Source organism: Oryctolagus cuniculus, chromosome 9, assembly GCF_051225735.1.
Source record: "Oryctolagus cuniculus isolate XC-2025 breed Fujian yellow rabbit chromosome 9, ASM5122573v1, whole genome shotgun sequence".
In the NCBI taxonomy this organism is placed as follows: Eukaryota; Metazoa; Chordata; class Mammalia; order Lagomorpha; family Leporidae; genus Oryctolagus; species Oryctolagus cuniculus.
In genome coordinates, this window is record NC_142875.1 from 83154834 (window position 1) to 83172499 (window position 17666).

General features: G+C 42.6%; 1 protein-coding gene across 1 annotated transcript in view; it reads right to left on the reverse strand.

The window, feature by feature from the left end:
- B3GLCT (beta 3-glucosyltransferase) overlaps positions 1-17666 on the reverse strand; it is a 135518-nt gene that overhangs the window by 62606 nt on the left and 55246 nt on the right. The window contains exons 6-7 of the mRNA XM_051831762.3: positions 10435-10511; positions 7785-7896 (exon numbers count right to left, since the gene is read on the reverse strand). Of these exons, the coding sequence (XP_051687722.2) occupies positions 7785-7896; positions 10435-10511 (189 nt within the window). The remainder of the gene's footprint in view (positions 1-7784; positions 7897-10434; positions 10512-17666) is intronic.

Consider the following 17666-nt stretch of genomic DNA (forward strand, 5'->3'; position numbering starts at 1 on the left):
CTTGTCCATGTTCCACTGTTTTCCCAGGCACATTAGCAGGGAACAGGATTGTAAGCAAAGCAGCTAGAACTCAAAACTGAAGCTCCATATGAGATGGTGGCACTGCAAGAGGCAGTTGAAGCTACTGCATCACAATGCCAACCCCAATAAAATATTAAAAGCAGACAGGGGACTTTTGGACTACGGACACAGTATGCACATTAATTCAAAGGAAAAAAAAAACAGTTGGCCTTCCAAAAGCAATAACAGAAAGGGAAAGACAATGGTACAACATCTTTACAATGACAGAAGAAAATTCCTGCCAACCTTGAATGCTATACCCAGCAAAAACTATTTTAGGTGGAATGGGAAGCCACTGGAAGTTTTCGAGTAGATAAGTGCTAGGATCTGAATTATACAGAAGCCAGATTATCAGCATGACAAGAATAGAAACCAGGAGGAGAGTCTTAGAAGGCTCTAATACTGGTGAACGCAGCAGATGATGGTAGTCTGGATTTAACTATTAAATGGTTTTATCCATGTAACAGTAGTATTAAGTGTGCAGAGAATAGCTGAGAGAGAGATTCTAGAAGCAGACTTGCTGGAAATGCCAACAGAGAGTTGAAGGAAAAAGAAAAATCAATCACAAGTCTTACAATTTCTGTCTGAGCAACTGGAGAGACAACGACACAACTTCTGAGTGAGGACTAAAGACGGGAGAGGCTCAGAAGGGCACTAAGAGTTCAGTTTCGAACATGTCATATCTGAGATTCCTATCAGATAGGCAGAGATCCAAAGCAGGCAGTGTGTTACAGAAGCAGGGAGGGGGATTCCAAGATGGCTGAATAAGGAAGATGTGCTGATTTTGACCATGGGAAGAAAAGCGGAGGAGGTGCATTCCCAAGTGAGAGTTGGAGAGAAGTTTGTAGCAGAAGTTCGACAGAAAGAAGAAAGATGCTGGGGATCAGTGTGGAAAGCGTGAACAGGCAGCAGCGAGGGGGGACATCATCCATCCATCACTCTTGCCCCCAGGGGCTAGAGGGGACGCAGCTTCTGAGGGCAGCCTGTGCCACTGGTGACACTGCCTGCAGGAGAACCTAGCGGACCACAATGACTCTCAGTCTGGCCTGGAGCCCTAGCAGGGGCAGGGTACCCACCTAACACAGTGAAGGAAAAGCACATTTCATTCTCCCCACCTCCGACAAGGGTGCCCAGTGTCCAGCAGGGAGACAGTACCATCTTAACGCCAGTAGAGGCTACAGTGGCTCTCATATGCACCAAGGGAGATTTAACCAGAGGAGAAAACCCAAGTTCTCCACTGACTTTGGGTCTGGCTGGAGAGCTGGCAGGGGACTGGGCACCCATTTAGGACTGTGAGGTGCTCCCATCCCCTCAGCCCATCAGAGTCTCCGGGGCTCAAACTGCCAAGGCGAAGTACTGACAGGCAGCTGGCTCTGGGAATGCCTCTGCTCTCTCCCAGGACAGGGCAGGCTTGCAGGGCTGAGAGTGGATTCCCTGTTCACTGTGTCTATGGGAATTCTGGGACTACACGATACGGCGAGGGTGTCTGGGCAATCACTGTGTCTGACTCAGAGCTCCCTCTCTGCCTGGGGTGAGTCACTGCAGAGGACTGCGTGCTCACACTGAGGACCACACAGATCCTTTGTGTGGTTCACGTGCCTGTGTGGGTGGGAGCTGTACCTACTGTAGGCTAACCCCTGGGCTTGATCACCTTGGAAGAGAGGAAGTGAGGTTGCGATTACACCAACAGGGGTGATCATACCCTCCCCCTGCTGACAACAGAGATCTACTATGCCCAACGTGGTGTCACCCTGGGTTCTCGACCCACCTTTGAGCGCTGTAGAGTTCCCTGGCTCCAGCCAGTGAGGATGTGGGGAAAAAGGTACCCAATCCACTGCTGGTGGGAATGTAAACTAGTACAACCACTATGGAAGAAATATGAAGATTCCTCAGAAATCTGAAAATAGATCTGACCCAGCCATCCCACTCCTGGGAATTTATCTAAAGGAAATTAAATCAGCATATAAAAGAGTTCTTTTTACCCCTAGGCTTACTGTAGCTGAATTCACAATAGTTAAGATATGGAATCAACCCAGACGTCCATCAGCTGGTGACTACATAAAGAAAATGTGGTACATACACACTATGAAATACTACTCAACCAGGTCCACCTGATGACTTCCTGCCTGCAATTCCTTCACCTACAGATACACTAAGTCATTACTGGGCCAAAAATATGTCTAGTGATGACCAAGGAGAATGACCTCAGCCTGAGATGGAAAATTCAGCATAATTAAAAAAAAATCAATAAAAATGCTCTTTCCCAAACTCCTAAACACTAATGAATATGAAAATCGCATTCAATATATCAAGCCAATAAGGTTTGTACAAAGAAAACAAATACCTCAGTATATTGTGGCATGTTTCTTACAAATCTTTGACTACTAAAACCTACTATTCCAAACATAATTTTACACAAAACCTGCTGTTACATTTGACCTCCTAATTACAGTGTTCAGCTATTATATGCAGGTACTTCAAAAAGGTTGTAGAAAAATAGACTTAAAGGATTAAAGCAGGCTGGAGCTGCGGCTCACTAGGCTAATCCTCCGCCTTGCGGCGCCGGCACACCAGGTTCTAGTCCTGGTCGGGGAGCCGGATTCTGTCCCGGTTGCCCCTCTTCCAGTCCAGCTCTCTGCTGTGGCCAGGGAGTGCAGTGGAGGATGGCCCAAGTACTTGGGCCCTGCACCCTATGGGAGACCAGGATAAGTACCTGGCTCCTGCCATCAGATCAGCACGGTGCACTGGCCGCGGCGGCCATTGGAGGATGAACCAACATCAAAGGAAGACCTTTCTCTCTGTCTCTCTCTCACTGTCCACTCTGCCTGTCAAAAAAAATAAATAAATAAAGGATTAAAGCATGAGGGCCGGCGCTGTGGTGCAGAAGGTTAACGCCCTGGCCTGAAGTGCCAGCAGCCCTTATGGGCGTCAGTTCGAGTCCTGCTGCTCCACTTCCGAGCTAGCTCTCTGCTATGGCCTGGGAAAACAGTGGGAGATGGCCCAAGTCAATGGGTCCCTGCACCCACTTGGGAGACTCGGAAGAAGCTCCTGGCTCCGGATCGGCGCAGCTCTGGCCATTGCGGCCAACTGAGGAGTGAACCAGCGATGAAGGACCTCTCTCTCTCTCTCTCCCTGCGCCTCTCCTCTCTCTGTGTAACCCTTTCAAATAAATAATCAAAAAAAAAAAAAAAGGATGAAAGCATGGATTTCAAAATTTTTTTGTCCAAAGTAAATTTTAATTCATTTTTCCGTGAACTTTTTGAACCATCCATGTATTTTGGTGCAAAAAAAATTGGGGCTGGCGCCGTGGCTCACTTGGTTAATCCCCCACCTGCAGCACCGGCATCCCATATGGGCACCGGTTCTAGTCCTGGCTGTTCCTCTTCCAGTCCAGCTCTCTGCTGTGGCCCAGGAGGGAAGTGGAGGATGGCCCAAGTGCTTGGACCCCTGCACCTGCATGGGAGACCAGGAGGAAACACCTGGCTCCTGGCTTCGGATCGGCGCAGTTCTGGCCACAGCAGCCATTTGGGGGGTGAACCAACGGAAGGAAGACCTTTCTCTGTCTCTGTCTATAACTACCTGTCAAATAAAAATTGAAATGCATGCAGTTTTATCATAATATACATCTTCCATGAACTTTCTGAAGACCACTCATAGTATGTAAGACTGTTTTTCAGTATTTTTGTGGAGGTTATAGTATAACCTACTTACATGGAGAAATTAATATAGAAATTATGAAAAAGAACCACCCTCTGCCATCTTTCTTAATAATTTTTGTAAAGGTTTCATGACAAGAATGATCATAATCAAGATAAACTTTAAAAGCATAACTTATACAATGTTCTACTGGAAGCTCAGACACTTTAAAAATATACTTTTTTTTTTTTTTTTTTTTTTTTTTTTGGACAGGCAGAGTGGACAGTGAGAGAGAGACAGAGAGAAAGGTCTTCCTTTGACGTTGGTTCACCCTCCAATGGCCGCCGCGGCCGGTGTGCTGCCGCTGGCGCACCACGCTGATCCGATGGCAGGAGCCAGGTACTTATCCTGGTCTCCCATGGGGTGCAGGGCCCAAGTACTTGGACCATCCTCCACTGCACTCCCTGGCCACAGCAGAGAGCTGGCCTGGAAGAGGGGCAACCGGGACAGAATCCGGCTCCCCGACCGGGACTAAAACCTGGTGTGCCGGCGCCGCAAGGCGGAGGATTAGCCTAGTGAGCCGCGGCGCCGGCAGAAAAATATACTTTTAAAAATATTTAAAGTATATTGGGGCCAATATTGTGGCACAGTAGGCTAAGCCTCTGCCTGCGGTGCTGGCAACCCATATGGGTGCCAGTAGTGTCCTGGCTATTCCTCTTCCAATCCAGCTCTCTGCTCTGGCCTGGGAAAGCAGTGGAAGATGACCCAGGTGCTTGGACCCCTGCACCCATGTGGGAGACCAGGAAAAAACTCCTGGATCCTGGCCCCTGGCTTTGGATCATCCAAGCTCTAGCTGTTGCAGCCATTTGGAGGCTGAACCAGAGGATGGAAGACCTTTCTCTGTCTCTCCCTCTCTCTCTCTGTAACTCTACCTCCGAAATAAATAAAATCTTTAAAAAAAAAAAAAAAGTATATTGCAGAGGGATAGAAAGGAAGACTTCAAACAAGATATGGAAATTTACAAAAATCACCAGGAAGGCAATTTAACAAAAACCAATGACTTTAATAAAAAATTTACATCTGAAATATTGTATAATAGAACAGAGACATAAATAACAATGAGTGAAATATAATGAAGAGGGGCCGGCACTGTGGCATAGTAAGTTAAGCCTCTGCCTGTAGCACTGGCATCCCATATGGGCACCAGTTAGAGTCCTGGCTGCTCTACTTCCTATCCAGCTCCCTGCTGACGGCCTGAGAAAGCAGTGGAAGATGGTCCAAATGCTTGGGCCCTGCACCCACATGAGAGACCCAGAAAAAGCTCCTAGCTCTGGCTTCGGATCGGTCTAGCTCTGAACATTGCAGCCATTTAGGGAGTGAACCAGCAGATAGAAGACTTCTCTCTCTGTTTCTCTCTCTCTCTGTAACTCTGCCTCTCAAATAAATAAATCATTATTAAAAAGAAATACAATGAAGGAAAGAATATCATAATCAGACAAAATACTTGACACCCTAACATGTTATGTAATTATTATTTTAAGACAGTATTTGTGTTAATATCAAAGCCAGGTTTGATCTACACTTTTTTCCTAAGATTTCAAATAGGAGGAGAAAAAAATCATACTAGTTTGAGCTAACTTCAACATTACATAATCGTTGCTAGTTTCAAAAGAAATAAAACATCCTAGGGGTTTTTCCTCACATGGCAGAGTTTAGAAAAGAGGAGAAAACGTCTCATTTTAGCTCTGTTCTGTATTTGTTTTTCATGAACTTGGTTTGAACTTTTACATTTATCATTCCAATTTTCATTAAAAAGCATGGTGAGTCACCATCTTCTGTACAGAATTAGAACTATGGATAATGGAAAAATCATCTCCAGGTGAAATGAATACCAAGAGGAGTCTAAAACTCCTACATCCTACAAAAGACTTGGGAGTTTTTCTCAAGTCAAAAGGAAACATAAAAGCCTAATGAATGGTTTACATAAAACACAGGAAAACGCACCACACGTGCTGGGCAGCATCATCTGAAAAGACTGCAGGAGACAGGTTCACAACTCTTCCCTTCTTTGAAGAAATCACTTGTTTTAACCTAATAACATTTTTATCCAATTACATCTGTACCTTCCCAGAAATCAACAACATGAAAAGAAATCGTGATGGATCCTTCCAGCATTTAAAGATCCCCAAAACCTGGGGGGTTTGTTACAGTAACATCTACCCAGCATTTGCAAAATCAACCTAATGATCACCGCTGCCCAACTTCTGACACCTACGTCAATCAACTGAGCAGGCCTCCGGCTGCTTGCCTTCATCGCCATATCCTCATTAAACCACGTTTGTTTCTGAGAGAGGGCATCAGAACAGGGGTGGAGGGTGTTTCTAGCAGTACCACAAGGGGCCTAACCCTGCTCATCCCAAGTTTAAAGAATCCCATAAAGTCATCAGGTTGTAACCTGGGCTTCTTTAAAAGAACTGAATGAGCCTGGTTTACTCTTGTTTTTTCCTTCGGTAGAGGAGCAAGGTGTATTTACAGGCAAAGTGGTGAAAGCACTCACTCGGAAGGCACGTAGGCACGCTCAAGAGAAAGCTTCACTCCACCAGGTCGGGGTCCATGCCTTTTTATTGTCTGGAGGTAAAAGGGGTGGTGGTGTCTGGGGCAGGGCTTAATTGGGGATGGAGTCTGGGGTGGGGCTTGAGTGCTGCCTATTTCCTTGCCCCCCCCCTTTCCCTTTTTCCAAAGAAACCTTTTATTTAAGGGATACAAATTCCTTAAGTACAACTTTAGGAATATAGTGATTCTCCCCAATAGCACTCCCACCTACACTCCCACCCTCCACCTCCTCCCTCTCCCCTTTCCAGTCCCATTCTCCACTAAGATCCGTTTTCAATTAACTTTATATGTAGAAGACCAACTCCATACTAAGTAAAGATTTCAACAACTTGCACACACACACACACACACACACACACACAACTGTTTGAGAACAAGTTTTACAGTTAACTCTCATAATACAACTCATTGAGGACAGAGGTCCTGCATGGGAAGTTAGTACACAGTGACTCCTGTTGTTAATTTAACAATTAACACTCTTATGTATGACGTCAGTGACTACCTGAAGCTCTTGACATGAGCTGCCTAGGCTATGCAAGCCTTTTGAATGCACAACTGGTTTAGTCTTGAAACCTCTCCAGGGCAGCTCTCCAAACTTAGTGAGCCTTGGAGCACAGCCCAGCGGGAAAGCTGATGTTATAGGGTTCATCAGCCTTTGACAAACATCCCCAGACCATCTCCTAAGTGCTAAACACTCTGCTCAGCACTAGAGATTTAGAAGTAAACAGGATCTAGTTGCCATATCAAATCAGCACAAAATAAAGACTTGGAAACATGAAAGCAGCTGAGCTTCACAGAAACCCTCTCTTGCAAGATGCGTCCTTTCTGCCTGGCACACTCTTTCTCTCCTGCTAACCCCCACTTGTCCTACAGGACCCAGATGAAGCGTCATTTCCTGACCTGGGGCACCCTCTCCCGCCATCGGGTTCCATGCCCCTGTTACATGCTTCCAACTGCACCCTATGTTCCCCTGAGTATGGAAGTCTTGCTCGGAACTAGAATCACTTTTTTCACACTCTGTCCTGTCACTCTGCACCACCCAGGCAGTTAGGATCCTTGCTTGCTTTGTTCTAGTCCAGTGCATTCACAGTGACCACAAAGTGTCCACAGCTGCGGCTCAAAAAATATTTGCATCTCGAAGAGGATGTGGCCACCGCCTGATAAAGAGAAACAACCAATTTAAGTTTCTAGGGCAAACTGTTTCTGACTCTCAGATGCAGGTTTTTAGCTCTCCGAAATTGCTAACACACATAAACACATTTTTCCCCTTAAAACGGATCATTATAAGTTCCATCCCTCTGTAAACTATGCACTTCAAAGGGAATTTTTTAACATAGCTTCCAGATATTCAACTATTCACTCCTTTTAACTTTAAATTAACTGCATTTATTAGATTCAAAAACCTCTTAATCAAAATTAAATCTTCTTTGAAGCCTTGTCCCCAAAAATAAACACAGGCACGAAACTATATTCACCTTAGATGGGTCATATCTTCTCAGTGTTTCAAGGAGTTTCGGGATCTGTATTCTCGTCTCTTCCTCACAGAAGAAAATCCATGATGAATTTCTGCTATATGTTACAGAAAAGCTGACAAGAAGAAATAGATTATGGTAATCACTTCTACAAAATGAGTTTATAATAAGCTTTAAAACTGATAAGCAGAAGATGGATGGAAGGCATACAGAAGAGCAAGGCATCTAGATTTTTTTTTCCTTTTGTTTTTCTTCAACATAGAGTTTTCAGCTTATAGAAAAGCCAGCTAAGGGGTCAGCACTGTGGTGTAGTAGGTAAAGCCACCTGAAACACCTGCACCCCCTATAGGCACTGGTTTGAGCCCCAGCTGCTCCACTTCGATCCAGCTGCCTGCTAATGCACCTGGGAAAGCCGTGGAAGACAGTCCAACGGACCCCATGGGAGACCTGGAAGAAGCTCCTGGCTCCTGGCTCCAGTCTGACCCAGCCCTAACCAATGCTGACATTTGGGGAGTAAACCAGCAGATGGAAGATCTCTCGATCTCTCTCTCTCCCTTCCTCCCTCTCTCTCTCTAGCTCTGCTTTTCAAATAAATAAAACAAATTAAAAAAAAAAAAAATCCAGATAGATCCTAACGGTTTATAGGGCAGACACAACTCCTAAAGTTAATTCTCTCCATAGCAACACCAATTCAGAAGATTAATAATTTTCAAATATCAACTTGAAGCATTTAACTTTTTAAAAAGAAGCATATTAAGTAATAAAAACGATTCAAGACTGAGAACCAACCATAAAGATATTGGATTAATTTGGTAAACACAAAAAGTGACACTCAAATTCACTTTACTTACAGACTCTGAAAGCAAACACACCCTCTTACTAAGGAAAACAGGGAGCACAACAGCACCCAGGTAGCAGTGTCGGTAATACAAACATTTGGAGTCAGCCATCCCACTCCTTGGAATTTACCCAAAGGAGTTTAAATTGGCAAACAAAAAAGCGGTCTGCACCCTAATGTTTATCGCAGCACAATTCACAATAGCCAAGACCTGGAACCAACCTAAATGCCCATCAACGGTAGACTGGATAAAGAAATTATGGGATATGTATTCTTTAGAATACTATACCACAGTAAGAAACAACGAAATCCAGTCATTTGCAACAAAATGGAGGAATCTGGAACACATCATGCTGAGTGAAGTAAGCCAGTCCCAAAGGGACAAATACCATATGTTCTCCCTGATCGGTGACAACTGACTGAACACCAAAAAGGAAACCTCCTGAAGTGAAATGGACACTATGAGAAACGGTGACTTGATCAGCATAGCCCTGACTGTTAATGAACAACTTAATACATTATCCCTCTTAGTATTTTTTTTTGTCTGTTCTACTTAATATGACTGGTTTAATTCTGTAATTATCGCACAGTTATTCTTAAGTGTTGAAAATTAACTGAAATGTGATCCCTGTTAAACATAAGAGTGGGAATAAGAGAGGGAAGAGATGTATAATTTGGGACATGCTCAAGCTGACTTGCCCCAAATGGTAGAGTTAGAAACATACCAGGGGATTCCAATTCAATCCCATCAAGGTGGCATGTACCAATGCCATCTCACTATTCCAAGTGATCAATTTCAGTTCACAATTGATCATAATGAAAGGACTAATAGTCAAAGGGAGCACATAAACAAGTCTAGTACCTGCTAACACTAACCGATAGAATAAATAAAGGGGAGAGTGATCCAACATGGGAAGTGAGATACTCAGCAGACTCACAGAATGGCAGATGTCCTAAATAGCACTCTGGCCTCAGAATCAGCCCTAAAGGCATTCGGATCTGGCTGAAAAGCCCATGAGAGTATTTCAGGCATGGAAAGCCAAGACACTCTGGCAAAAAGATCTCTGTGAGTGAGATCCCAGTGGAAAGAACAGGTCTTCAAAGAAGGAGGTACCTTTCTCTGAAGGGAGGAGAGAACCTCCACTTTGACTATGACCTTGTCTAAACAAGATAAGAGTCGGAGAACTCAGAGGGCTTCCATAGCCTTGGAAACTCATGACTGGAGCATAGGGAGATTACTGATGCCATAGACAGGAGTGTCAATTGGTAAAGTCAACAACAGGAGTCACTGTGCACTTACTCCTCATGTAGGATCTCTGTCCTTAATGTGCTGTGTATTGAGATTTAATGCTATAACGAGTACTCAAACAATATATTTCACTTTGTGTTTCTATGGGGGTGCAAACTGTTGAAATCTTTACTTAATGCATACTAAACTGATCTTCTGTAAAAAAAAAAAAAAAAAATTATCAATTCCCAACTTGACTCTCACTGGGATTAAACATGACAATAGGTCTGATCTGATTTCATCATCATTTAAAAAAATCATCTATTATTTTTCACTTTATGTTTCTGTGTGGGAGCAAACTGTTGAAATACTTACTTAAGGTATACTAAGCTGATCTTCTGTATATTAAGATAATTGAAAATGAATCTTGATGTGAATGGAAGGGGAGAGGGAGTGGGAAAGGGGAGGGTTGTGGGTGGGAGGGACGGTATGGGGGGGAAGCCATTGTAATCCATAAGTCGTACTTTGGAAATTTATATTCATTAAATAAAAGTTAAAAAAAAAAAAACATTTGGAGTCAAACGTACTGTGGTAACAGTGGAAGGATAGTCCAGGCACCCTCCTGCTGAGGCAGCTGATGGAGGAAGAGAACGCTGGGGAGTTCCTGCAAAACCAATGACCAACAAGTTAAATCAGAGTGTAGCTGACCACTACAGTTAAAAAAAGACTTGGTGTAAAACGCAGCTGTTTCTGGAGACCTCACTTGTTACTCTTCATACCACTTTCCTTCTTCTAGTTCTATTTTAGAGTTGCTACAACAGAAGGTTTTGGCTGAGGCCATACAACCCCATCACCTCCCAGGTAGCCAACAGTGCTCAGGGCTCACAATGAGGCAGTGCGGGGATGATCAGAGCTCACCTGCAATTTACTTATTTGCAAAGGTGACAGGCAGAACTCAGACACAAAACCAGCTTTGTACTTTATATGCAACATATGTGACACAGGTTAAAGGAATCCTTTTGGCTAATTAGGAGGATACAATGTGCAATTACTTCAAAAAATTTATGGAAAATGGCATTAAGAAATAAGATTATTTTGGTACAAAAAATTTTGAAATCCATACATATGAAGGATCTTAAGAAAAATCATGAAAAGTGCATACTATGAAAAACTATGCATGGATTTCAAAAATTTTTTGTCACAAAATAAACTTGTCTTTTTTGAAATAAGTACCCTCATATCTAATCTACCTCATGTGAAAAAAAAATTTTAAATGCTTTAAAAAATCATGGAAATGAAAAAAAATGGAAGAAATATTAGAAATACCATCCTTTATTACTCAGGCAGCAAAAGGAAGAGCACAATGTTAGATTTTACAATTTATAAATATAGAGGGAACTGCGATTCAGAAATAAAACACAATTGTGGTTACATAAATGTGATCTACATGTAGAGAGGAAGATTAATATTTTTAAGGCTATGAATGTTAGCTTTGAAGTAAAGTGTTAACCTCTATATTTCAAGTTGTTACAAAAGCCAAAAGTCAGAAATTTCCTATTTATGATGCTTGGACCTCTTCTCCCAATAAACTTTATAACCTGTGCTTTATACTAGCTATAAAATGATATTCCTGGTAAGTCAAGAATTTAAAAATAAATGCCCAAATGCTGGAAATATGGCTCTGGTGTTTTCCACACTAGTAAAGTTCATATATGTGAATATTTATTATTTAAGAAGAATGTTTTTTAATAAAAGTCTTTGAAATCGAATATCCAACAAAATTCTCTTCTTTCCATTATATAGCATGTCTTCAACTTCATATACAAATATGAAAGCAAAAACAGTAATCAAAGTTTAAATGGGACAAACAATGAGGCATGATAGAAAGAAAGCGCAAACAAGCTGAATTAGCAGTTATCACATAGAATACAATATAAATAATTCAAGGTCTTCCTACTGTTGCTACTAAATTATGCAGTAATCTTCATTGCCTTTTAAAGATTGTTATACACACAGATATTCATGAAGGATTCTATATAGGAGGAAAAGCTCACATGCAAAGAAACTAATAACATTACTATTTGCTAATATGAAGTATATAAGAAATACAGCAAATACTTTGAAAAGTTTCATATAAAAAATGAGCTGGTGAGTTATAATGTAGTGATTAATGAAAACTTTATAACAATGGAAATATCTTTATGTCAAATGTGAAGAAAAAATACATGTTCCTAAACACAAAACAAATTGATAGGTGAAACAGAGATGAGGGAAAATAAAAATATTTGTGTCATGATGATGGAATGATGAGATATATTCTTTTAAAAATCCTTCAACGTAACTAAAACATAGCTTTTTTTTTTTCAATTCAGGGAAAGCAAATGCACCTCAAAATTCCACTTTCAAACAAGTACTGCTCTTCGCGGTTACAGGGCTTATGTAACATTAACAGGTAGTACTCAAGAAGCCTTCCCTGCACACCTAGCAGGTAATCCCGGCAGAAAGCCTGCACCTTCCTGGAGGCATCACAAGACAAGCATATGAATGACTGATGCCACCACAATGAAAATGCAGCAGGAAAAATTTCATCAGTAGAAAGAAGGAGTCATAGCCTAAACTGAAATAAACTCTTTGGATCATCAGTGGATTAAAAATCATTCCTCCCTCTATTACTTTTTGAAATCCTATATTGGCTTTCATTTTTGCTCCGGTTTGTGAACACAAGAACTGCAATCAAGTTTCTGTCTCTCTCTCTCTCACCAAATAGAAACATTTCAAAAATAAGCATGCCATGATAATAGCAGTCTTCAAAGGTGTATGAATACTCAAAACTGTAAAGGGGGTTCTATCTTGACGCCCACAAACCTGGTCTTGGTTAGTTCTTGGTTAAGTCGAAATCATCTTGATGACAAGTTTTAATTCCCTAGAAGGCCCAGGAGCTTTTATTCTTGATAAACACATATACATATAAATGACAAAACTCAAAAAGGTTTGTGGAAAATAGAATTAAAAGTTTGTTTTGGGGGCTGGCGCTGTGGCATAGTGGGTAAAGTCATGGTCTACTTCAGATGCTGGTACTTCACCAGCATCCCATATGAGCACCAGTTCGAGTCCCAGGTGCTCCGCCTCTGACCCAGTGCTCTGCTATGGCTTGGAAAAGCAGTAGAGGATGGCCCAAGTCCTTGGGCCCCTGCACTCATGTGGGAGACCCGGAAGAAGCTTCTGGCTCCTGGCTTTGGATCGGCTCAGCTCTCGCCATTGCAGCCATCTAGGGAGTGAACCAGCAGATGGAAGACACCGCTCTCTCTCTCTCTCTGCCTCTCAAATAAATAAATAAATATTTTTAACAACAAAAAAATTTGTTTTGGTGCAAAAAATTTTGAAATCCATGTATAGTTTTATCATAATAAACCATTTCCACAAATTTTTGAAGACCCCTTGTATAAACACAAACACATATATACTCAGATGTCTTGATGTCTCTAGGATAAATTATCAAAAAGGTCACAATATAATTTTCTATTATATGATCGGATCTCAGCTCACACTATTTGGAATCATAACCATTTATGTTCTATTACCACCACAAAATTTTGAACAAAAGTTTTTTTATTACCAGCTTATAGCCTTTTAAGATGTAAAGCCAGTTTTAAATATATAATTAGATAGATGATTTTTTAAAGATTTATTTAGCTAGTTAGTTATAAGACAGAGTGATAAAGACAGAGAGATTTTCCATCCACTGGTTCACTCCCCAAATGGCCACAACACCCAGGGTTGGACCAGGCTGAAGTCAAGAGCCAAGAACTCCAACATGGCCTCCTACGTGAGTGGCAGCGGCCCAAGCACTTGGGTCATCACATCAACGGCTGTCTTCCCAGGCACATTAGCAAGGAGCTAGATAAGAAGCAGAACAGTCAAGACCTGATCAGAGCTCCATTATGGAAAACTGGCATTACAAAAATCACTAAACCACACCACCGACTCCAAGAAATGGATAACTTGGAAGGAGATGTAAAATGAAAAATCAAAGGGAAAGAAAATGTTTTACCAACATTTCCAGGAGCTATTTGAATAAAAGACAGAGTAAAGGCATGCCTGCATGCAGCAACTGTCTACTGTAAATCTGACTGACGCCTAACTACCAGACCACACTATTTCACACCAAAAAGGGAACCGAAAATTCTACCCATAAGGAGATAGCACTGTAACTGGGGCGAGCATGAAGCTAAAATTACAAATGACCAGAACAAGAATAAGTGACAGAAAAGGGGAAGAAAATGAAAAGATTGATCACAGTAATTTAAACTTCTATGTCAAGTCTATCTCTTTGAACTAAAGTCTATCTTTATTTCTATCATCATCATAATCACCATGAAGAATTTGAGAACACCTATAGGACTTGCAGGTTGTTCTTCCTTTGAACATCTTTGGTATCAGGACAAACTCATATTTAAAGTGGCTAATAATTATTGAGAGCAAATCAATTTAAAATCAAAGTTCTTGGGGCTGGCGCTGTGGCTCACTTGGTTAATCCTCCGCCTGCAGTACCGGCATCCCATATGGGTGCCGAGTTCTAGTCCCAGTTGCTCCTCTTCCAGTCCAGCTCTCTGCTGTGGCCCAGGAGGGCAGTGGAGGATGGCCAAAGCGCTTGGGTCCCTGCACCCTCATGGGAGACCAGAAAGAAGCACCTGGGTCCTGGCTTCTGATTGGTGCAGTGCCAGCTGTGACAGCCATTTGGGGGGTGAACCAATGGAAGGAAGACCTTCTTTCTGTCTCTGTCTATAACTCTACCTGTCAAATAAAAAAAAAAGTTCTCTCTATATAGAATATATATATGCATATTTATTCAACACTTTCATTTGGGAAAAGAGTTTGACTCCAATGTCATAGCTTAGCATTCTCAAAATACTCTGAGAATGGAGAAAGCCCATTATTCTTCAAATGGAGGGAAAATTATTAAAAATTTATATCCAGAAATATTAATATTAGAATGAAAAAGCTACATTTGAATATGGATAAACTGATGAATATTTAAATATCATAACTCACTTTAATTATTTGGCAGATTCCTTTTAAAAGATTTATTTATTTATTTGAAAGGCAGAGTTACAGAGAGGCAGAGGCAGAGAGAGAAAGAGGTCTTCCACCCCCTGGTTTACTCCCCAGATGGCTGGAGCTGGGCCAATCTGAAGCCAGGAGTCAAAAGCTTCTTCTGGGTCTCCCACCCGAGTGCAGGGGCCAAACACTTGGGCTATCTTCCACTACTTTCCCAGGCCCTAGCAGAGAGCTGGATCGGAAGCAGAACTGCCAAGACATGAACTGGCGCCCAAATGAGATGCCAGCACTGCAGGCGGTGGCTTTACTCTCTACTCCACAGTGCCAGCCTCTAGGGAGAGAGAGGTCTTCCATCTGTTGGTTAGCTCTCCAAATGGCTACAACAGCGGGAATTGGTCCAGGTTGAAGCCAGGAGCCAGGAACCCCTTCTGGGTTTCTCATGTGGGTGGCAGGAGCCCAAGCACGTGAAGCGAATTCCATTGCTTTCCCAAGTGCATTAGCAGAGAGCTGGATCAGAAATAGAGCAGCCAGGACTCGAATTGGCGCTCATGTCTAATGCTGGTATCACAAGCAACAGCCCAACCCCCTATGCCATGAAGCTCATCCCTGGCAGATTTGATTTTGAACATTTTTATCTTTCAGTATCTGTCCAGAAATTATTCAGCAATTATCGAGTGCACATCCAGGCTGCTATTGACTCCTTTGTCAACAGACTACTTCCTAGCATTTGTAATCTGTCCTTGCGTTAATTTTACCTATAAGCCTAGAAGAACATGGGTTTCTGGTCCAACTGTCTCATTATTTAGATCAAGTACTAAATTAGAAAGCAAAAGCTAGGGGCCGCGCTGTGGTGTAGTGGGTAAAACCACCACCTGCAGTGCCAGCAGCCCATATGGGCACCAGTTCAAGTCCCAGCTGCTCCACTTCCCATCCAGCTCTCTGCTATGGCCTGGGAAAGCAGTGGTAGATGGCCGAAGCCTTGGGGCCTCTGCATGCTCGTGGGAGAACTGGAAGAGGTTCCAGGCTACTGGCTGCGAATCGACCCAGCTCCAGCCATTGTGGCCATTTGGAGAGTGAACCAACAGATAGAAGATCTCTGTCCCTTCCTCTCTCTCTGTCTCTGTAACTCTGCCTTTCAAATAAATAAATAAAACTTTAAAAAAAAAAGGGAAGAAAGAAAGCAAATGTCAACACTTTTTTTTTGTTTTAGGCAAAGGTTCTAAAAGACTGAATTCTGTTTTAAGATTGATTCGAAGTCAACTGGTTTTCTAATTCCAGTTATTATATAGTTCTTAGTCGCTGAATGGAGCTTTTAGACCAGCAAATAAAATTAACATCTGTTTATCACTGTAATTTCTTTCCTAAGAGGTAGGTATATATTGTGAGGCTAACAGAGATGTATAATTTGGCATCTGGAACATATATCAGATTTACAGGCCTTTAGAAATTTAGCACTCACTTGTGGACCAGCAGATTATGTGATGGTGTTATAACACACCTTCCAGGAATCTGAGTCTATATTAACAGGGGAAACAAGATTTTTCTCGCCATACCTGTCTTAGTCATTAATTGTCATCTCCCAGCGAGAAACAACATTACCTTATTAGTTATAATTTTTATTTTTACAAGCTATTTACTTTGAAATGCGCTAAGTGTATTTTTACAGCTCATACAAATCTATTTTAACTGATCATTCATTGACTCACAAAGGGCAGTGAAGTTTGGTACTTAAGGAACCCATTTCTGAAGCCAGAATACTTGCATGTGAATCCTAGCTCTGAGCCCTGTGACCTTGGGCAAGTGTCTTAACCTGCTGGGGCTCTGCTACCCCATTCTCTAACGTAAGGATCCCAGTCTTGGGAGCAAGTGAGTTCCCCGACGCCAAGTCCTAAGCACACAGGAAGCATATGATGTCTACTAACATCCTGAGTGATTGTACAGCACTTGTAACTACAACAAGCACGTGCCAGGCACTCTGCTGGGAAATCAGGAAACAGCTGTAGGTCCCTTCCCTGCCCTCTTGGCTCTCACTCCAGTGAGGGACACAAGCAACAAATGAACAGATCTATGCAGAGCGCCGGGGAGAGAAGCTGCCAAGACACAGCCAGGTAAACCCAGGCACACACAGGCCGCTGCAGACTGATGGGGCGGCAATGATCCACTGCCTGGGTGACATGCGAGGCACAGGCCTGGCTCTGCTAAGTAGTGATGTGAGCTCATGAGTGAAGCAACTCACGTGGCTTCTCTAAGCCTCAGTTTCCTCTCTACAAAATGGGTAGATTAACAGTAACTAAGTCATCGAGTTAAATGAGCTGATGCCTGCAAACAGCAGCACACAGGGTATCAAAACAGGCTTGAAATAAAAATAGTGACAATGCGCACTCGATAAAACCCAGCTGCAGTCACCGTTGTCATTTGCAACTCTGTACTCCCAACCGATAAACTCAATTCCCACTCCTCCCTCCAATTTCACCTTTACGAACGTGAACTTGGCGTTTCGGCCCACATAGTAGCTCATCTTTCCTTCCTCCTCTCTCTCACTAATACTCAGCCGGACCCACCATTTACTGCCTCCATCCAAGATAGTCCTCAGAGCAGCCCACGGCAGGAGCCTCGCAAAGCCATGCCCCCAGGTGCTCGGTTCAAATGCCACAGCGAAGCCTCAGCAGGCACTTCCAGGAGAGGCTGGAGGGGCCTTCACTTGTGTGCTTACAGTGCTGTGCTTGTCGTGTGCTTTCTGCATTCACCCGCTGCAAAGGCC